General features: G+C 37.1%; 6 protein-coding genes across 8 annotated transcripts; all 6 read left to right on the top strand.

Moving 5' to 3' along the window:
- The first annotated feature begins 323 nt into the window (after positions 1 to 323).
- Positions 324 to 4,424, top strand: LOC120013738 (soluble inorganic pyrophosphatase 4-like). 3 transcript variants are annotated; one of them, XM_038865660.1, is made up of 9 exons: positions 324 to 480; positions 1,518 to 1,659; positions 1,898 to 1,926; positions 2,321 to 2,386; positions 2,894 to 3,001; positions 3,100 to 3,165; positions 3,540 to 3,660; positions 3,903 to 3,984; positions 4,119 to 4,424. In XM_038865660.1, exons 2-9 carry the CDS (start codon positions 1,530 to 1,532, stop codon positions 4,159 to 4,161), a joined length of 645 nt encoding a protein of 214 aa, XP_038721588.1. In that variant the 5' UTR covers positions 324 to 480; positions 1,518 to 1,529; the 3' UTR covers positions 4,162 to 4,424. The 3 variants fall into 3 exon arrangements, with proteins under 3 accessions (XP_038721588.1, XP_038721587.1, XP_038721589.1); XM_038865659.1 differs by having other exon boundaries at positions 336 to 494; XM_038865661.1 differs by lacking the exon at positions 324 to 480 and adding an exon at positions 1,055 to 1,192.
- Positions 4,425 to 5,166: 742 nt separating this feature from the next.
- LOC120013737 (pentatricopeptide repeat-containing protein At5g66500, mitochondrial-like) lies at positions 5,167 to 7,559 on the top strand. The gene has a single exon (XM_038865658.1). It carries the CDS (start codon positions 5,270 to 5,272, stop codon positions 6,890 to 6,892), a length of 1,623 nt encoding a protein of 540 aa, XP_038721586.1. The 5' UTR covers positions 5,167 to 5,269; the 3' UTR covers positions 6,893 to 7,559.
- Positions 7,560 to 7,973: 414 nt separating this feature from the next.
- Positions 7,974 to 9,015, top strand: LOC120011825 (heavy metal-associated isoprenylated plant protein 2-like). The gene is made up of 2 exons (XM_038862952.1): positions 7,974 to 8,099; positions 8,672 to 9,015. The coding sequence occupies exons 1-2, from the start codon at positions 8,015 to 8,017 to the stop codon at positions 9,013 to 9,015; spliced, it is 429 nt and encodes a 142-aa protein (XP_038718880.1). The 5' UTR covers positions 7,974 to 8,014.
- Positions 9,016 to 12,599: 3,584 nt separating this feature from the next.
- On the top strand, positions 12,600 to 13,696 carry LOC120011704 (bZIP transcription factor 44-like). The gene has a single exon (XM_038862803.1). The coding sequence runs from the start codon at positions 13,132 to 13,134 to the stop codon at positions 13,579 to 13,581; it is 450 nt and encodes a 149-aa protein (XP_038718731.1). The 5' UTR covers positions 12,600 to 13,131; the 3' UTR covers positions 13,582 to 13,696.
- A 2,189-nt stretch (positions 13,697 to 15,885) lies between these two features.
- Positions 15,886 to 18,900, top strand: LOC120011774. The gene is made up of 5 exons (XM_038862893.1): positions 15,886 to 16,317; positions 16,568 to 16,649; positions 17,051 to 17,857; positions 18,017 to 18,274; positions 18,551 to 18,900. Exons 1-5 carry the CDS (start codon positions 15,921 to 15,923, stop codon positions 18,708 to 18,710), a joined length of 1,704 nt encoding a protein of 567 aa, XP_038718821.1. The 5' UTR covers positions 15,886 to 15,920; the 3' UTR covers positions 18,711 to 18,900.
- Positions 18,901 to 21,487: 2,587 nt separating this feature from the next.
- LOC120013595 (peroxidase 72) lies at positions 21,488 to 23,623 on the top strand. Its single transcript, XM_038865460.1, has 4 exons — positions 21,488 to 21,800; positions 22,251 to 22,442; positions 22,534 to 22,699; positions 23,128 to 23,623. Exons 1-4 carry the CDS (start codon positions 21,567 to 21,569, stop codon positions 23,538 to 23,540), a joined length of 1,005 nt encoding a protein of 334 aa, XP_038721388.1. The 5' UTR covers positions 21,488 to 21,566; the 3' UTR covers positions 23,541 to 23,623.
- The last annotated feature ends 348 nt before the right edge of the window (positions 23,624 to 23,971 follow it).

Raw genomic sequence — 23,971 nt, 5'->3', positions numbered from 1 at the left:
TACGTAGATAAAATTTTTCTACGTAACTACATGATAAGTTGGGTCTAAATGGAATGGCCACACAACTCACTTTAAATATTCAAGTCTTTTAATAAATAATAATGAATTTTAAAATGATTATAATTTTGTAAACAAATATTTACAAAAAAAACTATTGGAAAAGCTAGGGGATTACGTGTGACAATATAATTGGTTGTTCGCCTACAATTCATGTCACGACTCACGATAACCTGACTGTCCCATTTCAAATTTCAAGACAAAAGTAAGGCTCGGACACATTTTTTTCTCCACCGTATGATCAACGTGATTCGCATCCGACGGTTTCAGATTCTGCGAAGACCGGTAGCTGAACGGGGCCCAAAAAACGTCTCTCACGGTCTCACCTCCATAAACAAACCTCCTGGGTCTTTCACTTTATCATCCAAAACGACGCATTTGCTGTACTTGCACTTGATTCCCTAGCTTTACTTTGCGTTGCTGGTGCGTATCGTCCTGTAAGTTTGGCTTTATCGAGTTTTAATGGCGTAAAAGCTTTTGTGCCTTGTTGTATTTGTGCTTTTTCTACACGTCTGTTTGCTTGGAGTGAGAATGATGTGAAAACGCCTTTAGATGGTGTTCATTGGTTAGTTGATGATGTATTCGGTTGGAGTTTGTCTGTCTGGGTTGCTAGTACTGTCTGGGTTGCTAGTACTGTTGAGAACTTTGCTTTGGATTAATTTTTGTTGTGGTGGGTTTTTGAGGCATTGAGCACTAACCCTGTAATCAATAATTGTTTGTTCATTTATTTCGAAGATCTGTGGGTTTCTCGATGCATCTTTTTTCCAGTAATTTTGTGAAGATGCTTTTAATTTCTGACGTAATTGTGGGAACATCATTGGATTATGAAGGCATGTGTGAATCAGCTGTCTGTGTGATTTGTGGCCTAATGATAGAATTGCGCGGGTGCAACTAGAGGTCACGGGTTCAATTTATGGAACTGTGGAGTCTTTCGTTAATTTTGTGCAGATGCTTTTAATTTCTGACGTACTTGTATTCCCATCACTGGATTATGAAGAAATGTGTGGATCAGCTATGTCTTTGCAATTTGTGGCCCAGTAGTCGATTGGCGGATGTGCAATCTAGAGGTCTGAATTCTTGGAACAGGGGGAGCCGTGTGCAGTAGAATTGTTTACCTTTACCTTTTTCTTTTCCGGTAATTTTGTGAAGATGCTTTTAATTTCTGACATGCTTGTGTTCTCATCACTGGATTATGAAGGCATGTGTGAATCAGCTCTGTCTTTGCGTTTTGGGAAATCTATTGTTCTTAGAATGTTTTCCCTCCAAATTGTTGGAGCAATTAATGTTATTCTATGGTGGATTTAGTTTAATTATCATCATCAAAGCCTTTCTCCCAAGGGATCCAAACTGTTTGTGATTATCTACAGCTGTGCTTCAGTATATGTGTTTACGGCCTTATCAGAGTGATTTGTATTTTGGCAACTACTATAATGAACACTTTCCATTTTATGAAACTTCAGTGAAGAGTCAAAATGGAAAACAATGGTGGTGAGGTGAGTGTGAGGAACTCAGGGTATCCTCGTCCAGTCCTCAATGAACGGATTGTTTCTTCAATGTCACGGAGATCGGTGGCTGCTCATCCCTGGCATGACTTGGAGATTGGTAATACTATTTGTTTATATAACTATAGAGAGATGTAGATGTAGATATAGATGGAGATATGTTTGATTTTATTTTTATGGTTGTGTTGATAAAATCCTTGAGTGTTATATTGTTATAGATTCCTGAGCTAATTGAATAACAAATCCTCACTTGTTGATTGAATGCTTATTTTGTATTTGTATTTGGAACTTTGCACCTTTTTGGCTGATTATGGTGCTTGATTACTTGATCTATGCAGGACCAGGTGCTCCAGCAGTTTTCAACTGTGTAAGTTTTACTTCTTCATCTTTTATATGTTGCCAGCTTTTATTGAATAAACTGCTGATACATGAGTTTAATGTTCTTTGGGGAATACAAGCCTTTCCATATGTCATTTGAGCTCACTACTCTCACATCAATATCTTAACTGAAATAGCTGGTTAGTCATGAGAGTTAATATGATGTATAAATACAGTGGAGAACCTCTCTCATGGAGGCCCTGCATTATAATTAGATATTTAAGATAATAGAGAAGTAGACTAGTGATCACTGTGAGGTTTCCATAATGTTTGCCTATGTAGAGCTTGCGCCATGGGAATAATGTTTGTTTGTAAATTATGGTTTCATCTATATTCCTAGACTTTTCACATTACAGAAGTGCTAAAGTAATCTTCTGTCACAGGTGGTTGAAATTGGCAAAGGCAGCAAAGTTAAATATGAACTTGACAAAACAAGCGGCCTTATAAAAGTTTGATCTCTCTTCTTCCTTTTTTATTTTTTCTCCAAGCCTAATAATATATTTGATTGTCATCATTGAAATGCATTTTCATAAGTTATCTACTTGTGTTGACTGATAACAATTGCACGCATGTTTGAGACTTAAAACACTGATTATGTGCTCTTAGTCACATCAATAGAAAGTACTGTGAAATTTGATTTGGTTTATTTAAAAACTTTGGTCAATCAGACTTGAACCATGCATTTTAATTGCTTATATGCCTCACTTGAATGTCGCTGGAAAAGTTTTTTCTGATTTGACAGTAGATATGAAATGGGAAATTCTCTGCATAGTGTGAACCATTCTATTTGTACAATTGCAAATCACGTTTATGATTCCATATCCATAATACTACCCTTTTTTCACGTAAATTTTTAATTTGTTTATGGTTGCTAGGTCATCCGGACCTTATATAATTTCTTTAGATGCTTCAGTTATGTGAAATAGATAACTAGCAATTAATTCTCTTATAATTAGGTTGATCGTATTCTATACTCTTCGGTTGTTTATCCCCACAACTATGGATTCATTCCCCGCACAATTTGTGAAGACAGTGATCCTATGGATGTCCTAGTACTGATGCAGGTAGCCCTTGTCAGACTCACCAGAATTTATTGGAGGAAGGTATATCCGATCTTTCCTGTGAATGGTAACTGATACTCGGATGTTTTTCTATTGCGTAGGAGCCTGTTGTATCTGGTTCTTTCCTCCGTGCTCGTGCTATTGGTTTGATGCCCATGATTGATCAGGTAAATAATTTTGACTTTTCCTACTGACTTTTGGATTCTTGATTTCTTTTATATAAATAAAACATGAATACCTCATTAAGATGCTCTTGGTCCAAGGATGAAAAAGATTGCTCTTTCCAGTGTGTTATGGAAGTCTGTCTGGCTCATCTACTTCATCAATATGTTAATTTGCCAGTTGCTGAGGTTGTTAACGAGTAAAGAAGAGAATGTGTGTGTGTAACAAAACAATGGAAGAACTTTGTGTTAATTTTATCTGAAATAATCTCTAAAAGATACTAAAATGTATACGAATCCCTTGATTATTTTTTATTGTGGACCGATTTGAGGTTGTTTAGGAGGTAAAGGATGAAACACTAACAAGTAAATTGTTGCAGGGTGAAAAGGATGACAAAATCATTGCAGTATGTGCTGATGACCCAGAGTTTCGCCATTACAAGGACATCAAGGAGCTTCCTCCTCATCGCCTGGCTGAAATCCGCCGCTTCTTTGAGGATTGTATCCATTGCATTTACATACTAATTGCATTTATTCCTATTATCTTCTTTGACATATTTGCCATATTGGTGTTGTGATCTGTGCTTTCTGATGAATTGGTACTCCAAACAGATCGATTTTGGCTTTAGGACAGTTTCTACAATTCAATTATCTGATACATGAATTGTTAATCATATAGCCATGGTTATCCTTTATTATATGTACATGATGCACCGTATATCCCCTTCACTCACTGATCACAGACAAGAAGAATGAGAACAAGAAGGTTGACGTGGAAGACTTTTTGCCAGCTGAAGCTGCAGTTGACGCCATCAAATATTCCATGTGAGTTTTTCAAGCTGTTATTCAAACTTAAAACTTAAAACTCTCAACTCTTCTCGTCCAGATGTTGAGCAACACAAGTTTCTTTTAATGTGCAATCCGTCATCGTCTCTCATTCATCGTTGTTCCTATTGCAGGGATCTGTATGCATCCTATATCGTCGAATGCTTGAGGCAGTGACAAGTTTGATGACTAACTAAAGAATGGCTGCGACCGCATACTTATTATTGTAGCAAATTTCCATCCTGTTGCCTTTCTGTTTGCAAACCTAATAATACTCCCAAGTATTCAGCCGTTGCAGCCAGCGCTTGTGCTACGTTTTCACATGCTCTGCAAGTCCTTATCTTGGCTGTTTCTGGAATCAAAATTCATTGTAAGCTGGATTCTGAATCTGAAATGATGGCTATAGTTTGTTGTTTCTTCATATAGTAGTTTTTTCATTAGTCTTCATCACAGGTAATGGGTTTTAGCCACCGTCATTGAAGAAAAACCATTTTCATTATTCTCAACAGAAAGATGTAAAATTTGTCAAGCCAAAGGTTACGTAACCATTTTATGCAGGAGTCTTGACCAGTGAAAGAAAATTTCCGAAGGTTATGATTGGGGTAAGATGGGAGGTGTCAAGCATTATTCAAAGGAAAAACGTGGAAGGAGTTGCTTTGTCCAATAAGCGAGTCTTTTAAAATCATTGGGTGATAGTCTAGTGTGATTCTATGTGATCAAACTCTATAAATTCGAAAAGTCTTGAGTTTCGATTTCCATTGAAGTAATACCTTTGTAGTCACTTACTTGGCTTTGGCCCAACTCATATGTAGCGGTGGTAAAAAATTAGTTTCGCATCGGACAAAATCACTTGTTTACAAAATATTTACATGTTCGAACCCTAATCTAGATTGGATTTCGAACGTACTTAATTGACCATATCCGAATTGATTTAAATCCAAACAAGTAAATCGGACAATAACTTAATCCGGATTAGGATCCGGACAACTAAACTCAACAATATTGATGTGTTTGAACCCAAATTTCAGACATATAATTTATGTTCGAACTTGGGTTAATCCGGTTATTATTTTACTTTCGGAAAAAAAAAACCTTTTCAAAAAAATGTTTTGAACCTCCACGTGACAATAAATACTAAATAGATACCTACAGAACCAGTGAGATTTACCAAGTGCATGAAACTCTGGAAATTATAAACCAGCAAGGACTCTCACCAGAGCCCTTTTTTTTGCGTTCGTAAGCTTATGCTACGTTACTTGGTCTACTATTATTTAGCTCGCGGTCAATGTCCCGATCTTATACATACGGTCGTCTACTTTACTGTTCCATAGCCGATCATTCGAATTATAGTACCGTGGTAAACCTTACAGTGCGCGGTTCCCATGCCCACCACCTGTTTGACGAAGTGCCCAATAGAGACCTCTATTTGCTCAACACTCAACTCACCTCCTACCTCCGTAACGGCAACCCTCGTGCAACATGGGATCTCTTTCGCCGCATTCACTGCGAATATACTGCGCTTACTGCCTATACTTTCACACCAGTTCTTGGTGCGTGCTCTGCTTTGCCCGGCTCTGAGCGTGGTAGGCAAGTTCATGGTTTAATGGTCAAGACGGGTGCAGAATCAGGACCCGTTAAAACTACCCTCTTGGACATGTACTCCAAGTATGGCTATTTGGATGACTCGGTTAGGGTGTTTGAAGAGATACAGGATAGGGATGTTGTGGCGTGGAACACTATGCTTTCTAGTTGTTTGCGTAATGGGTTTGCTGAAAAAGCTCTTGGTGTTTTTGCAGCAATGAGGAGGGGAGGAATGAAGTTTAGCGAGTTTACGTTATGTTCCGTGCTTAAAGCTTGTGCTTCATTAAAGGCTGTTCGACCTGGTAAGCAGGTGCATGGTTTAGTGGTCGTGATGGGCCGTGATTTGGTGATTTTGGGAACTGCTCTTATTGACTTGTACTCAACTGTTGAGTGTGTAGGTGAGGCCATAAAAGTGTTTTCCAGTTTAGGTTGGGGGAAAGATGATGCAATGCACAATTCTTTAATTTCTGGGTGTGTTCGGAATCGAAAGTATAAAGAGGCTTTTTCAGTTATGAGTAGAATGAAGCCAAATGTTGTTGCGCTTACTAGTGCTCTCTCTGCCTGCGCAGAAAATTCAGATTTGTGGATTGGGAAGCAAATTCATTGTGTCGCAATACGTTTTAGGCTCATTTCTGATACTCAATTATGCAATGTTATACTGGATATGTATGCAAAATGTGGAAAGATCTTGAGCGCCCGATTGCTGTTTGACACAATTTGTTACAAAGATGTAGTTTCTTGGACAACCATGATAGATGCCTATGGAAGTCATGGTCATGGGCATGAAGCTCTTGAGCTGTTCAAGAAGATGGGAGAAGGAGATGCAGTATTGCCAAACGCTGTGACATTTCTTGTTATTTTGTCAGCCTGTGGGCATTCTGGACTGGTGGATCAAGGCCAAGAATGTTTTGATTCCATGAAGATGAGTGGCCTGGAACCAGGGCCTGAGCATTATGCATGCTTAATAGATATCTTAGGCAGGGCTGGTCTTATAGAAGGCGTATGGCGTTTGTACCATGATATGGTTAAGGATGGTGTTAAACCAGCAGCTGAAGTGTGGACGGCACTCTTGAATTCTTGCACTCTTAACTTGGATATCTCAAGGGGTGAATTTGCCGCAAAACATCTCCTGGAATTAGAGCCAAACAAGCCTGGAAATTATGTGCTACTTTCAAACTTTTATGCGGCTGCGGGAAAATGGGATTCTGTGAACACCCTGAGAGACGTTATGAAGAAGAAATGGCTGGTTAAGGAAGTAGGGAGTAGCTGGGTTACCACTACTCACGGCCACAAAGATGCCTCTAAAGTACAAATTTTCCAACACTGAATTAGTAAGAAATACTTTTCAGATATACGGCGCTATTCCATACAATGCACTTGTGTAACAAAATACTTCTGCTGGTTAGAAACTACAGGTGACAGATGAATTCAATGCTTTTTCAGTAAGTCCTGGCCCTCAAGTGCAATTGGCATATTTGATTTGTTGCACTGGCTATCTTGTGCTTTCTCGGTGACTCGACTTTGCCTGGCAGCTCAAATAATTTTTTGTTAAGACGTCAATAGCTGGATAAAACCAGCAGGGGTGCTGCGATTTGTGCTCAAATCACTTGCATTCTGGTTAGTGAAGGACTAGCTGAAGATTGTTCATCCTCTCAATAGCACTTGGCATTGGCAATGGTGAATCAATTTCATTTACAGAAGTCTGCAACATGAGAGACCTTGGCTGTTATCAGGAGCCAAATGCTGTCATTTTGAGGTTTGATCTTTTATCTATCTTTCATAATCTGAGGGAATGTGAGTTTATCCAAAGAGGTAATGTCACTCGATTAGTCTTTTAAATTTGTATTTTAGTTGCTTATCAAAAAAAAATTGTATTTTAGTTACCATTCTACTCATAAAAAGGTCAAAAGAGGGCGGCCTTGAAATGGATCATTAGATTGTATTGTTGTATTTCCAAAGGCTAAGAAATAAAATTCCAGAACCTGAATTTGAAACCCAAATTCACGTCGCACTCTCCCCGAATACGTGGAATCCCCCAGTTGGAAGGGAAGGATTCATCCCCAGCCAACTCGAATACCCCTAGATGATTATCAAACTAGTAAGACAAATATAAGTATCATGGACATTACTACACACATATTTACATGACAATTGCACAATTTGATAACTGGTCGGCAAGATATATATATATATAGATAGGTCCAAATCAAAACAACTAAATTGAGAAAGACAAATTCAAAGAGTACAAATTAATGGGTTGAATTTCCAAGGCATAAAGATTCTTATTTAAATTAATAAGACAACTACACCAGCACAATTGAACAAGTAGTACAAAATTTGCCTAGGGTGGTGAACAAACCAAAGATTGGGTGCACCGGCTCTCCTAAGACTAATTCTTCTTAAATAACAGAAATCTAGTTTGCCATTATAATGAAACAATAGGTCTTCCATGGTTCAAAGAACAGTCTTGAAGGTTGATATTTCATGCTTAAAGTGCAAGAAGCAGCTCCTCAAAGCAGTCTCTAAACTACAAGGTTAGTACATACATAACAACACTCACTTACTGTTAATAATTTATCGCACATCGAATTGATATAACCTAACCAAATGGAATTTAAGTAAAGGTTCACTCTCACATATCCAACGCGTTTTCTGAGTTTAAGAATAAATGACAACGGTTTAAGAAGAACAAAACATTTCATGCTTTTGACCCAAAATGAACAATATTGGTTTGTTTTGGGCTGGATTTCTAACAATTACCTCAATCTATTTCTTTTTTTTTGGTAACCGACTACCGTCCAACCAAACATGTCCTTTGGACAGTGGAGCAGGTGTAAACCTCAGGCAATCACAACATGCCTCGTCATACTAGCGATAGGTAAGATTAGGCTAAAAGCCCATGTGGCTAAGGTCTCATAAGTGGAGCAAGTCCATAGAATCATGATTTCATAAAGAAATATCCCAACTGGTTACTTTGAACTCTCAATCTTTGGCACTATAAATCTTAAGTTCAAAGAGATAATCCACTATACTATCGCCGAATGATTTTCAATTTATTTCTCCTAACATCCTGAATTCTGAGTGTTCTATTACTTATCTATTTCAGGGGTGGATAAAATTGAAATTGATGCAGCTAAGGGGACATTAACGGTGACCGGAGATGCAGACCCATACGAGATCATTGTCGGAACAAGAAAAGCAGGCAAGAACGTTGAAGTGGTGAGTATTGGGCCTCCTCCTGCTCCCCAAAAACAAGAGGCCCAAAAGAAGCCGGACCAGAAAAAGGAAGCGGAGAAGAAGAAGCCCGAAGAGACAAAGCCCGAATATAAGGCTGCCCATTTCGACCACAATCCCTACACCTGCCCCGTATGCCAACTAATGGCCCATTCCCCGTATCCCCATCAGGTGGGCCGGTACGAGGAGCCCAACTCGTCGTGCTCAATAATGTAACTGTTCGGCCCAAGAGAGCCAGTACTTGAATTTTGTAATTAATTAGTTGCTTCATGTAATCAACCAGTTTTGATCGATAATCAAGTCCTAAATTAGGAACCACAGATGTCATGATCAAATGGTCGTTATAAACTTATAATGAAACACTCTCATCTTTTTTGTTTAAAAGAATATTTCGAACCAAAAAGACAGAAAGAACGAGAAAATATTCGGTGGTCCTGGAATGTCATGTCACATGTGGATAGCTGAACTAATAGTTTTGTGACATTTTGTATAATTTTTAGGAGGGGAATTGTAACCAATTTTAACTAAAATAATTATAGCCTCTCACCACGGAAGGAGAGATGTAACAAAAGTCATCTCAAGAACTCTCCTAAAACATAGAAACCTTAGCAACCGACATACGATATTGCAACCTAAAACGAGTACCTAAGCCTTGAAAAATATGATCTAGATATGGACAAGTTCATTGTAATTTTTTTTATCAAAAAAAAGTTCATTGTATTTTTTTTTTCTCAAGATAATTTCAATTCAAATACAATAAACTCTTTGAAGATACAAGTTCATTGTATTTGAAACTAGAAAGAGTTAGATAGGGGGAATGGATTAATAAGATAATAATCTTCAAATTTAAAAGTAGTCAAAGATGAGGGGAATCTTGATATGATGAGGTTTTTCCTTTTAATATAAAGAGTTAGCATAGTAGCATATGCTTTTGTTCTCCAACTAAACTCTCTTTGTACAGGAATTTTCGTATGAGATCTTAAAATGATATTTTAATTTTTAAAAAATTTTAAAAAAATAATTTCTTTATTTTGATCAGTTTTATAAACATGATATTTTTTTGTTCGAAACAAAAATCAAATGCAATTTTAAAAATGTATGAAATATCTTTTTGTTTTATATCCAACTATCCAAAATTATCATGCACTTTTCATGTTGAATTTAATTTTTGTTTCAAATAAAAAATATATCATTAATTCGTAAAACCTTTCAAAATGCAAATAAATTTTTTCCCAAATTTAAAAAATATTTTGAACCTTAAAAATTAAGACTTCATTTTAGGACATTATAGGAGAATTTATATATATATATATATTTATTTATTTATTTGACAGCTTACTAGCCACGATCTTCAATAATTTGGTAAGCAGATCAGCCTGAGATAGAATTGCAGCATTTTTTTTGTTTCTTTAGGTTTCCATTGTCGCAGTGTGTCCTTCAATTGTGGAACATCAACAATAAAATAATTTTAGAACGGCTCAGCAGATAACTTGAGTGTCATACGAAACATAGCAATCCAAGCATTCCTTATTTATAAAAAAATTTTTGGTAATCAAGAACAATAATATACAAACTTACACTTTGGACATTCCGCATTCGACAATCGACATGGCCTAAAATCGGGCGTGCATAGAAATTTTCCACTTGACGATTTGTGAAGTTGGGCCAAAGCCTTGCGCGTGGCCATGAGGATATTGCGCCTAGTGAGAATTCGAACTGACGGCCTCCCGAATTCACACGGTTTGATCCCATAGTATTTACACACTCATACAAAAATGCTGAAGTACTTGTGTGTGTGTGTGTGATTAATTAGCATAAATTCCAGAAGAACGTTTAATTACCACTTATATTCACCATGAAGAAGAATGTATGTATGCTAAGACTTTGACTCTTCTAGGTTTGATTTGGGCATGTGAAACACGTTGCTTGGTATTTGGTCATGTTTGACTCCACCAATGACCAACCGACCGGTTCACCTCCAGCACACAACACGGTCTTTTGCAATCAACGGTAAAATGTAAGAAAGGGAGATGCCTGTGTTTTCTTTGAAACAACCATTTTATTTTCTTTGGGAAAATCCGAAATGCTTTGATTAATCAAAAGTAAATCCATTAATTAAGTGGAAATTAGCTTTAATTTAAGCACTCAAAGATGCTCCAAAATCTCTCATATTTCTATTCTCTTTAATTGGAATAATTATATAAAAAAGAATGGTTGATAGAATAAGGCATCTAACAAAGTTAATTAATCTTCCTTAGCCAAACAAATACGATATTTGAAGAGGTGTGTGTGCGCTTTAAGGATTGGTAAAGAGCCTTTCCATCTTTTTCATCTCCAACCAAGCAAAAAAGCAATGGTAAGTGGAAAACACAAAAATAAGTAAAATATTATTTGAGAGTGCAATTTTAATTGTACTTTCCTGCGTCAGTTGCATTTGATTTAGGGGTTGCTGTTATAATTTGAAGAAATTAAGATGGAAGAGAAGGAGTTGAGAAGTAAAAGAACGGGGTGAGAGAGATTTGACCCAATTCAATTGAAGTATTGTTCATGCTCTGAGTCCAAGATCCATGTGACTTTGTCTTTTAAAAAGTGACTTAAGTGTTAAAGATTGGGCTCACACTTATAAAACACATTGTTGGCTTACAACAAATTGATGGGAGATTTTTTACAAGTTTCAACACTCTACCGTACTTGTGGGCTCGGTTATGCGAGACCCAACATGTGGTTTGCACAAGAGGTCATTAGGATTGAGTATATGTTTCGATGTGATGTTATAATTTGAAAAAATTGAGAGGGATGAAAAAGAGGAGATAGAAAGTAGATGAATGAGGTGAGTGAGATTTGGTCTAATCCATTTGAATTATTGTCACGCTCGGGGTCCAAAACCCGCATAGCTTTATCCTTCAAAAGAAGTTTTAGGTTGTACTCACAACTATAAACCACATTTGTTGACTGACACCAAACCGATGTACAGTCTTTTTACAAGTCTTAAAAATTGCTTTAAGAAGCACAAGCCTTAGATGTCACATTGATTAAAAAATAAAAATGACCGACAAATAATTGATTATACATGTACCTTATGTAATTAATTAACTAAGCTTATGACATGATTTCAAGGTATATTGTCCAAATATGTTAATCAATCTCGCGCATGCAATGCCCCTCCTGCGTACAAGGAAAATACAAATGGGGTGTCCCTCCATTGATGCAAGAGACCAGATCCCCTCTCTGCAACTTTCTTTTAAAAAAAGGCGGGGGGGCCAACTGCCTTTGTTTCTGACTTGATACACGTGGTTTTGTACGGCAGCTGAGACGTACTACACAGTCCAGCCAGCCAGAAACCACTATTACCATTTTTTTAAAAAAATACAGCACCGCCTGACTCCATGATCTAAAGTTAGAGTATGCATTAGCAGGTTAAAGGGTTAATGCAACTAAAAGAGTTGATAAGAATCAGCCCGAACAGTGAGAAATCTATCCGTGTGTGTATATTAGAACAATTTTCAACTTTGGGTTTCCATGTTTGAACGTTTAAACATTCGATAATTGAGTTGAAACGTGACAACTCTATTGCCAAAAGTTGTATTACATGATCCAGATTTAACATTTTATGGAACTAAATTAACAATACAGGTCCCCAAGTATATGATATGACATTGGAATTGTGAAGTTATTTTTGGGAAAATCACTTTCAAGCATGCTCGTGAACGTAGACATGACCCTATGCTTACTTTCTTTAAATTATTGGTTCGGGAAAGCCAACTCTCAATTGTTTATTGATTTCCAAGAGTCATTTCTGGTCTATATATTCTGCCATTAACACCCACAGAAACCTCTTCCGCTTCTTATCTGTTTCCTCCCCATTGATTTCACTTCTCCCTTATCTCTTCCTCTGTTCCTCTCACTTCTTTTTGCACATATAAATCTGCTCTCAGACTCAGACCCACCTTCTTCCATTGAAAGTTCTGTCTTTTTGTCAAACACCTTTCATGCATACCTTGTTGTCTCTCATGTTCGAGATCCATGTCTCCAGTACTCATTGAAATCCTCCTTTCTGGGTGTATGATCAACTCCACTCTCAGGCGCAGGACCCATCTTGTTCAATCATTCTCTGTTGTCTTCCTCTACTGGTTCTACGTCTTTTCATGAACTAGCTTGCCATCCCTTGATTAGTTTCTTCTGATTCAATATAAAATAACGTCAGATCTTCATCTGGGTCTTCTTCAAATCGCTTTTTTTCTTCTTCAATCAACTAATCTCCATCTGGGTCCTGGGCTTTGCACCATATTTTGTCTTCCTGTTTTAATTTTGGTTAATCAGTACTATATAATTATGGCTTCTTCCAGTGGGACATCTTCAGGGTTTAGCACGCTGAGGAACTCAAGTTCAGAGGAGGATCTGCAGCAGGTCATGGACCAGAGAAAGCGCAAGAGAACACTCTCCAATCGCGAGTCTGCTCGGAGGTCTCGACAGCGAAAGCAAAAACACCTTGACGATCTGATAGGCCAGGTGGGTCACTTGAGACAGGATAATAACCAGATCTTGACGACCATGGACATGACTACTCAACTGTACCTCAACATTGAAGCAGAAAACTCTGTTCTCAGGGCTCAAATGGCTGAACTCACTCAAAGGTTGCAGTCTCTCAATGAGATCATAAGTTTTGTGAACATAAGCAATGGACTTTTTGAGGCTGAAGAGAGTACTACTACTAGTCTTGATGACCAGATTGGCAGCTTTGATTTCTTCATGAATCCTTGGAGTTCCTCTCTGTGTGTGTAAACCAACAGCCTATTATGTACTGATTCATGTAATCCATCTATATGTCTTTTAGTTTTTGCCCCGTTTGGTTGTCTAATCTTGGTGATGCACCCTTTAATAAAATATAGTATTGTAATGTGATTAATTAAATTGGCAATCTTTCGTTAATTGCGAATATAGAAAATAAGAGACAATGACAAGGGAAAATTTGGTTTAAGAGTTGTAACAAGCCAAACTGGCTCGCCACTTGGGTACTCAGTTTTTCAAGGTAAAGAGGTTATGGGTTCGAGTAGGGGAGTCTATCTTGAAATAAGACCATGAGAGAGAGTATGAATGTTCGTAAAGGCATCATAGAACCGACAATACATTTAGATGCAAAAACACATCACTAATATGATAGAAACTTGTAATTTAATAGGCGATATTGATTCTTCCATTTTTTTTTTCCAAAGGTCATGCCATCACCAAATTGAAATAATTGTCTTTTTTCAAGGTTAAGAAAGAAAACGATTGAAGGTGATGATGCGAAATTAGACAAAATAGCAAAAAATAGTGTGATGAGATCATGCTAACATTATTGGGTTTATGCATGGCTTCTCTTATTGGGTGTAAATGGGATCCTTTCAATATTTTTTATAAATAAAGATGTAGATAATTAATATTATTTAATAAAGAGTGTAATCATATGCGTTGGTGCATGCCATGGGAGAGTTGTTTGTTTAAAATGGATTACTTTGAAAGTAAGGCTTTCAGCATACATAATCTCATGCATCATCAAATACATAATTGGTAAACCACTCAGGGTGGCCGAGTTGGCTACTAATGAATCAGTCCAATTGTGAGACTCAAGTTTAACTTTTTTATATCAATTCCGCATGAAATTAACCCATGGTTTCTAGTCATAAAAAAAAAAGTAGTTGGTGACGCAATACTTTCCAAACTTTCCTACTCTAATTAGGCCATTATTACTTTATATAGTGCCAATATTAATATTAAGCCCACAAGACAAATATATGATACACTCAAGCACCCACCATACACAAATTGGAAAAAAAAAATTAAAGTGGAAAAGTTAGGCATGAAGTCGTTCACAATATATGTCTATCTATATGTAACATTATTTAATTGCATGCATGTTCAAAAAAGAGTTAAGGTTCACTAATATTCCTTATGATAAGCTAGAAGATATATTATGAAAAGCACATGTGGCCAACCAATTTAGACAGAAAGTCCAATACAGCTAATTGAGATATGGAAGAAAAAAAAGAAGGTGGTGGGGTTCGAATTTGTTGACCTAACTATGATCAAATTAAATCAAGAACTAGATAATCCATGCTACTAAGTCCTGAACTATATGGTAGGAGAAAGTATTTTAATGTTAACAACATGGGTGATAACGTAGAGATAAATTTCTCTGGAACCAAATTGTATAGATTCAAAAGGTATGTCCCGAGTTCGATTCTCACCGGGAACAATCGCTTTAGTGATCACGCGTTAATTTTTGACTCAACTTATCCTATCGTAAAGTAAAAAACTTTTGTTTGTGCATGCTCGAGTTTAGATTTATATCGGATATTTAAAGGTTAAACTAATATGTTTTCTGTCATCATCTTAATAATTTAAGTTATGTCTAGTCTTTTTTGTCTGTCACATCACATCTTGGTCGATTTTTAATATTTTCTGGAACTAGATATTTTATTTTCATTATGTCTATTTTTCGGCCAACGCATGCATTAAGAGAACTAAAATGACATCTCAACCTCTACAAAAAAATACAATACATTTGATTGACAATATTTGGCTATCTTGTTCTCAAGGGGGCACATATATGATTCTATCAAACACACCACATATAAACATTGTAAATTAATTTTTTATGAAAAATAAAGACTAAATACGAGTGCCCAAGCTATGTAGGTAAATTACAGTAGAGTCTGTTGTAGTTTCATTTTGGGCCCAAAATTTTTCTTAAAAATAAAAATAAAAATAAATGTGTAGTATTTAAGTTGACGAATCTAACCATATATTCTTTTGTCCGAAATAAAAATCAAATTCAACATAAAAAATATATGACAATTCTCAACTAAATACATTCATCACAACTCTAGGGCAAATTAAGGAGCCAGCTCCTAGGACTATCTCAGCCCAATCATAGGACATTTTAAATTTCGGGCCTTGAAGGAATTACCAGGAGCCCAAATAGCTCAAGGGTTTCGGCCCACCATTTTTAAAGCCCTTATTATCAAAGTCTTGACAAAGAATTTTCTTGGCCCAAGGACGTTTTGGGAAATTGAGATGGGACTAGCCGTTTTTTTTACTTAAGCGGGTAACAGACTGACAGCGAACCAAAGCAGAGAACAATGGCGCCCGCAAACCCTAGAAATTGGCGGTTCACATGGGAAGCCCAGTCTCACAGCCCTACGCTCCGATTATTTCTATTCAACGCGGATACAAATCCTGCCGTTCACTGCAAGAATCTTGAGGTCCATTTGGATTTCCCAAAGTTCTTTCTGCTAGTGAACTGGGCAGGGGATGAAGACGTCAAGCCAATCTCGCTTAGGGTTCCCATTCCAAGGGTGTTGATCGACCCCGAAGCTCCGGTCCGTTTTAGTGCGCTTGATGATCATATTGAACTTAAACTAGCGCTGCTACTTCCTGTCGATCATCAAATTGTTTTGCGATTTGATTCTGTGTTGAATTTATCTGATGGAGAGAACATGGTAGGGGATGAGGTTAAACCGCTCTCGATGGACTATGGTGAGTTCGATTAATGCAAACATTTAGTCGGTTTTTCAACTTTTACTGAACTGGTGGATTCATGCGGGCGGAATTGTTTCAACTACTCTATTACCTGCTGCATTTTTAATTTTCTTATAAGATAAAGTTAGGGTTTTCTTACCTTCATTTGTTGGGTTATTTTGATATTGACCCTGCTATTCTGTAGACATTTTTGTTCATTATCCGTGTATAAGGGAATCATTGCTTATCCATCTTATGATCTGTACAGACACCAAGAGTTTATCATCAGCAGATGGGGTGCACTTTTACTGCAGAAGTTGCTTGACTAGGTTGACTAAGAGTCCTCTTAGGTAAGTGTATGCCTACTTTATTTTTATCTATTGTTAGTTCCTTTTTTATTTGCTTTAATTCCAATTTCACAAAGTTTCCTGAGTAGTTTACTTGTAAGAAACCACCATTGCACAGTCTTTTGGCAATTGTTTTTTGTATAGGTACAACTCTTCTTTCCTTTGCTTGTTTGATTGAAGTCCAGTTTTGTCCAATTATCTTGTTTAATTATCACTAAGCTTCAGGATGTTCAGCTATATTGATCAGATAGAAGCTTATATAGTGATTGTGATCTTTTTAAAAAATTAAGAAAAATAGTGGACATAAAGTTAGTTAGCTAACACGGGATTTATTTTCTCTTATTTTTGGACCACTGCTATATATATATATATATTCTATTTTATGTTTCAATGAATGTTTTCAGACAGTTTGTGGAAATGCCATCTGTAGACTGGAACGATGTGGCTGACAACTGGTTTGGAGGTTGTTGTTGTTCATTTGGAGGCATAAGTGAGAAGCTGGTGGCTAGGTATGCAAATTTGTACAATTGTGCTGAGGGTACATGCCTCTTAAACTCAGCAACTGTTACACTCCACAAGTATGATCTTGTGGAATTCAAGATTAAAAGCTTTGATGGAAGCCAAAAGAATGAGCCTGGATCAGACGCTGCTGGAAACTATGGGTTAAGTGTGGATATGGTAGATTTTGCAAGTAATCATGGGCTACTCACAAACTGTCATGGTCAAGACGCAGGATTGCAGTATGATGATTGGAAACTAAGGTTCAATGATTGTGTTAATGGAAACCTTATTAGTAGCCACAAATGTGAAGCTAATGGAAAAGAAAGTAGTGGCGACCAATCATGTTGCTTGTCACCCGTATCAAATTTCTCGGAGACCTTGGCATCTGCTTCAGGATGTTGTGGTGCAACAAGTGATGTTCAAAATGATGCTGATGAAACTTCTACAAGAAACCAAAGTATCATACATAACACAGAGCTTACAGCTAGTCAAAAGTATTTCCTCAATGGCTTCCTTGGAAATGTTTTTATGGCTCGATCCTCTAATCTCTCTACGGATATCAAGTGGATAGAATTTATCTGCCCTCAGTGTTCATCTCTGCTTGGGGCTTATCCTTGTGGTAATGGTGAGATACCAATGGGTGGTGGAATTCAGCTCTTCAAATGTTACATTTCCACTTCTTCGGTTGGTGGATCCAGTGATCTGTTCAGGTATAGCGATGTGCAATTTACGCATGTAGTACCTTTAGTCTTTTTTTTTTGGACAAGCCTTTCTCAAAAGGACATGGTTGTAGTTCTGTTTCTGGTTGATATCATGTTAGTGTCTGATCAGGAGTAATTAACGAACAAAAAATTTGCTTATCTTGACAGGGAATACACCTTGGAAAAAATGTTCACAAATCGGCTGCTGGAAAATGCAAAATATGAGTTATCATTTAGGACTGTTGTTAGGGACTTGACCACCAAATCTACCATACTTCAAATTGTTCTCTTAAATCCAAACTCATGGTGCTATAGCGGTGATTGTTGGGGCATAGAGAAAATGGAATCATTTTCAAAGATATCTCTACACCCTGTTATCAAGGTGCTGTTTTCTGATTGTAGTAACGGTGCAGAATCTCAAATAAGGTTAGTTTGTGAATCTGTCTCTCCCCCCTCCATATAAATTTCTAAGCGGAAATTGAAATTTTGAAAATTTCTTTCGTAGCAATAAATAGTAGACATATTAACGAGGTCAGATTTGCTATATTGACAAAAAGGTAAGAAGCATGATTTGAACTGTAGGAGGAAAGTACAAGCATTTCGTTCATTCTCTTTAATATTCATTTTATTGTTGTATATATCAGTTTTTTTTAGCCTTTGACATTCATCTCACTCAAATTTTCCCTTTCATTATTTTTCCAGGATATTAGGAGGTAAGGTTACGAATGAAGTAGCTGAAGAAGTTTTCATGTTGAGACATCAGGTAGAAGAATTGATTCAATGTTTGGCATCTGCAAAGGTTTTACTTCCTCCTTCATGTACAACCATCCAAGGTTTTCAATTGTCATCCTTGCAGAGGTAATAATAGTAACTTATTTTGTAGCTCTTCTATAGCGGATCCTAATATGCCAACCAGAAAGGCTATGAGGTGTTGCTTAGAATGCTGACTGATAATGAGCAACTGCTTGAAGAATATATTGAAGGAACTGCATTCTATGTTACACAATGTGTGAAATAGCAAATAGGCCAAAGCAATTCGAGGGTCTCTGAAATTTGAGATCAATTCATATCCATATGATCACATTTCATAATATTGAAAGTATCCGCATGTTGATTGAGCTAGTAACTATGGGTAACAGATATTACACGAGAGATTTCCTTAGATTGTTCATGTCTTCTTTCTTAGCCCGTTTGGATACTTAATATTGGATGCCCTAAGAATAAACCGTTAAAGATTACTGCCCCGCCCCATGGAAACGCTTGTCGAGGTCATTCGGAGGAACTGAGAGTTTGCCTATTGTACACTAGATACTCTCAAAACGCTTATGGTGATTTCAGGGCTTTGTGGACCTGTGGTGGTAAGCTATATTGAAGGTTGTATATTTCTCTCTTGACGCCATGGAGAATTGATTACACAAGGAAATGGATTAACATTCAGTGCATTTGCCTGTACCATAAAATTTACAAGCTGGATTTCTTACTTTTAACCTAGTTATAGATATATATTTCCCCAATCTTCTATATAAGTAAGCATTTAGTTTGAAAAACCCCAATTGACCATGTGATTTGGAGATGTTTCGAAGTGCTAATTTGTACATGTGGAGTATACTCTTAATTGCTTTACATGGACTCAAATTTCAACTTGGCCTTGCTGGAATTTTATATATTCTGACATTCAAGTATGGGTTTAGAATATGTTATGCCTCTTTTGCCAAAACTAGTTGTCAAGATAGCTAGGGTGGAAGGGTATTGAGTTCGATTTTCACTAGAGCAGTACATTTGTGGTCATGTGTTGTACTTGATCCCACTTATCCTATCGTTAGTGTGAACTTTTGTACGCGGGTTGAACAATCTGGGTTTAAATCCATATCGGATGTCTGAATGACAAACTAATATGGTATGTTCTCACTTCTCGGTTAAAAAAGTCAGGAATGGTTCAACCTATGAACTACTCCGAGCATCTCCAGAACCCAGAATTGGTATATCCGCGTTGTACTGCAGAATGCAGAAGAGTACGACAAGAGAAAAAAGTACTTGAGATCAAAGCAAAGTATACTCAACTGCCAACATGTGGTGAACCATCATAGGAGACATCAGTTTTCATTTCTATAATAGCATCCGATGTGAAAATCATATACCAATCTTGTGATGTGGTCAGCACACTTTTATTGAAAAGGAATGCAATGGTAGTTCAATCAGATCATGCACTATAAACATGGCCACATTTTTTAATTGCCAAGAACAAATTAGAAACCCAGATATATTCTGAGCACCTACTCTTTCTGTGAAAGAGGCAAGAGAGGTGGCTTTAGCTCTGAAATTCAAAAGCTAGTGTAGTCGTCCTACCTAAACTGTTTTTGGTCGCATTTTGAGGTATTGTCTGCTCTGCGCTCAAGGCACGCATGGTTTTTTCAGAATCAGAATAAAATCAGAAAACTCCAATTTTGTCAATAGAGCAGTTGTGGCTACTCCCCTTTCCTGCAACCTTCTTTCTGTCTTCGTCTCATCATGTAGTCAGTCAAAGAAATCCCATGTTGACCACTGTGTTTAAGAAACAGAAAATGTGATTAAGTGGGTCTTAATTATAATCTAATGGGTCTCGATTATATATTATGGTTTACTCCAATCATGTAAAGAGAGAATAAATTAACACCGACAAAGGTGAATTCCTTCATTATTACGCCATTGCCTTACTTGTTTGGACTTGTTCATCGCATGCTAAAATGACGTTAGGCGACTTAAGTGCAATAACAAACTGTAGGGAACCCTACAGAAAACAAAAGAAACTTGTGAATTACTCAATTGAAGTTTTTCAATAGATTATATCACAAGTATGGTTTCAAGGACTACTTTCTGATGGGATGTCAATATAAATGTTAGGGTTTAGGGTACTAGTGTACTATTGTGGATTTATGTATATATAAAGTGTACTATTGTTGTAATGGTAATGAAATTTCAATTGCAAATGAAATATCACACCTCCCTCGAGTTTAGCCCAAACTTAGATGTTCAAATGACAAATTTGTATATTATTGTTCTCGTTACCAAAAATAATATGACTCTTCACTAATTAGTAACATTTTGGTTTCTTTAAACTAGTTTAAAGTGGTAATCAAATTATACTATTTTATTGTTTCTTGTTTAATGTGCTTGTTTTCTATACATTTTCTCTTCTCATTTTCTAGAAAAACAAAAAATAACCCTGAAAATATATTCGGTTACCCATTTTAGAAAACACGAAAAAACATTAAAGTAGCTAAAAACACTTGAAAAAAGAAAACGGAAAATAGAGATTTTTTATGAAAAATGAAAACCAGGAAACAGAAAACAACCCAGAACGAATTGGTTCACCGTAGTTGCCAAAACATGGCTTCATCATTTTCTACGCTAAATTAAGGTTTGGTTTCACCATAACATGGTAAAATCTCTGTTTTTACCAAGAGTGGATAAAAATGTCGAACTGGTAAACCTTTTTTTTTGAGTTGATGTCAGTATTTACCAACTCCAACCCTTTAGTGTCTCTGGTTTCATATATGTAATTTGTAAAGCTAGTCAGCTACCAACTCCAACCAACTCTTGGTTCCTTTCCCTCGCTTTCCCTATGCATGGAAACTTCTCTATAAATACCCACAAACCATCCAGGCTTCAATCACAGAAACTCTAAAGTTTTTCTTCATATTTCAATCAGTGTAGAAGTTTGTTCTTTGAAGGTGAAAAAATGACTTCTGCTCAGTACATAAGCTTCTTCATTGTTCTGATCTCTCTTCTAGCTTTTGCTCCCACTGGCTTCTCTGGGAAGACCAGTGGAGGCTATCTTTACCCACAGTTTTATGACCATTCATGCCCACAAGCTCAAGAGATTGTTAAGTACATTGTTTCCAAGGCTGTTTACAAAGAAACTCGCATGGCTGCCTCATTGATTAGGCTCCATTTCCATGACTGTTTTGTCAAGGTATCTGATCATCACAATCCACTTAATTTTATATCTTGTTTTCACTCAACTTATAATCTGATGATCGAGTCGATTCCATGCCGGACCGAATCGGAATAGGGTTAGATACATTCTCATTATGAGAAGGGATCATTCAAGCGTATCTAAATGTATACTATATTTACATATGCATCCTTACGTCGTTACATTCCGTTTAGGATTAGGAATAAGTATAATTGAACATGTTTTTATTTTATTTTATATTTTTACGTATATTTCTCGTTATTTGGAATCCTATTCTATTCACTTCTTTGGGCTTCTACTGAATCGAGAAATAGTTTTGATTGTCCATCTTTTTGATAGGAAGCATCCTCCTGATAATTCAAATCAAAGCAATTGGATGCCCAACTGAGGCCTATATGACATAACCGATCAACATGACTAACTATAAATTCTTCATGTCCACTGCAGGGCTGTGATGCGTCAATATTGTTAGATAGCAGTGGGAGCATAGTCAGTGAGAAGAGGTCGAACCCGAACCTGAACTCTGCTCGCGGATTTGAAGTTCTGGACGAGATCAAGTCTGCATTGGAGAAAGAATGCCCTCACACTGTATCTTGTGCTGATATTTTGACTCTGGCTGCTAGAGATTCTTCTGTTCTAGTAAGTATTTTGTCTTTGAAATTTAAGTCATTGACCATGCCTTGGCAATTTCTCCAAGTCTAAAAGATTTTGTTTGTGTGTGTGTGTATAGACTGGTGGGCCTAGCTGGGAAGTACCACTGGGAAGGAGAGACTCCATGGGTGCAAGCTTGAGTGGATCTAATAACAACATTCCTGCTCCAAACAACACATTCCAGACTATTCTAACTAAGTTCAAGCTCAAAGGCCTCGATATTGTTGATCTTGTAGCACTCTCAGGTACGTTAGAAATATGGACCAGGAGTGAGCCGGCCTGCGTGGCGTACTTGGGCTTGGAGGAAAACTCATTTTACTCAAAAGCTTAAGTTATTGAGTTGGATCTCCCCATGCTATATAAACCACACATCTCCTTTATATTTTTTTTTGATGGGTGACGTGTTGGGCTCGAACATTACCCCACACACAAATTCCTATATCCTCAAACCGATCCCGCTTGTTACATCCCTCCGTGTGCTCAAAGATAGGAGGCCTCAATTTCTCAAAGATAGGAGGCCTCAATTTTTTTGACGGGCCTCTCTGATGAGCCTGAAATACACCCCGCAACCTCAGCTCTGATCTGATGCTAATATACAATGTTTTTGTGATACGGCAATCATGATTGAATCGAAGTTTTATAAAATTGGGTTACTCTGCTATTTTTTATGCAGGAAGCCACACAATTGGAAATTCTAGGTGCACCAGCTTCAGGCAGAGACTATACAACCAGACAGGAAATGGGTTAGCTGATTCCACTCTTCACCCATCATATGCTGCCGAATTGCGCACCGGGTGCCCGCGTTCTGGTGGTGATCAGAACCTGTTCTTCTTGGACTTTGTCAGCCCAACAAAGTTCGATAACTGCTACTTCAAGAACCTATTGGCTTCAAAGGGACTGCTAAGCTCTGATCAAATTCTGGTGACACAGAATGAGGTATCAATGGAGTTAGTGAAGAAATATGCAGAGAACAATGAGCTTTTCTTCGAGCAGTTTGCCAAGTCCATGGTTAAAATGGGAAACATCTCTCCACTGACAGGTTCCAGGGGAGAGATTAGGAAGAATTGCAGGATAGTCAACAGTTAAAGAATCCATGGAGATTATGAGGAAATAATCTGCTGTATGCAATTTGCCTTTATCCTATTATTCATTTTGATTTCTTTTCTTCATTCTTCTTGTGTTTTTCCTTTCCTCTATCTGAGAGAAATTTAAATTTGTCCAGTTAGTAACACCGATATTGAAAAGTTTTATCGTATGTTTAAGTGTTTGCCGCTTTAACGGGTTTTGAATTTTCACATGTTGGGCAGTCGGTTTTTCCAACCAACCGACCAATTTGCAAGTTTGCATTTCAGATCATCAACAACAGCAAGCATTCTCTCTATTTCAAATTGCTGAAGATCTTTAAATTTTTTTTTCCCTGTAATTTTCGGACAATTCCGCCCACCTGTCTCCAAGAGAGAAGACCAAATCTTCACACTCTTGAGTCTTCATAGAGAAATTCACAGCAATATCTTCAT

The sequence above is a fragment of the Tripterygium wilfordii genome, chromosome 13 (assembly GCF_013401445.1).
Source record: "Tripterygium wilfordii isolate XIE 37 chromosome 13, ASM1340144v1, whole genome shotgun sequence".
NCBI lineage: Eukaryota > Viridiplantae > Streptophyta > Magnoliopsida > Celastrales > Celastraceae > Tripterygium > Tripterygium wilfordii.
This window is presented reverse-complemented; position numbering and strand designations above follow the sequence as displayed.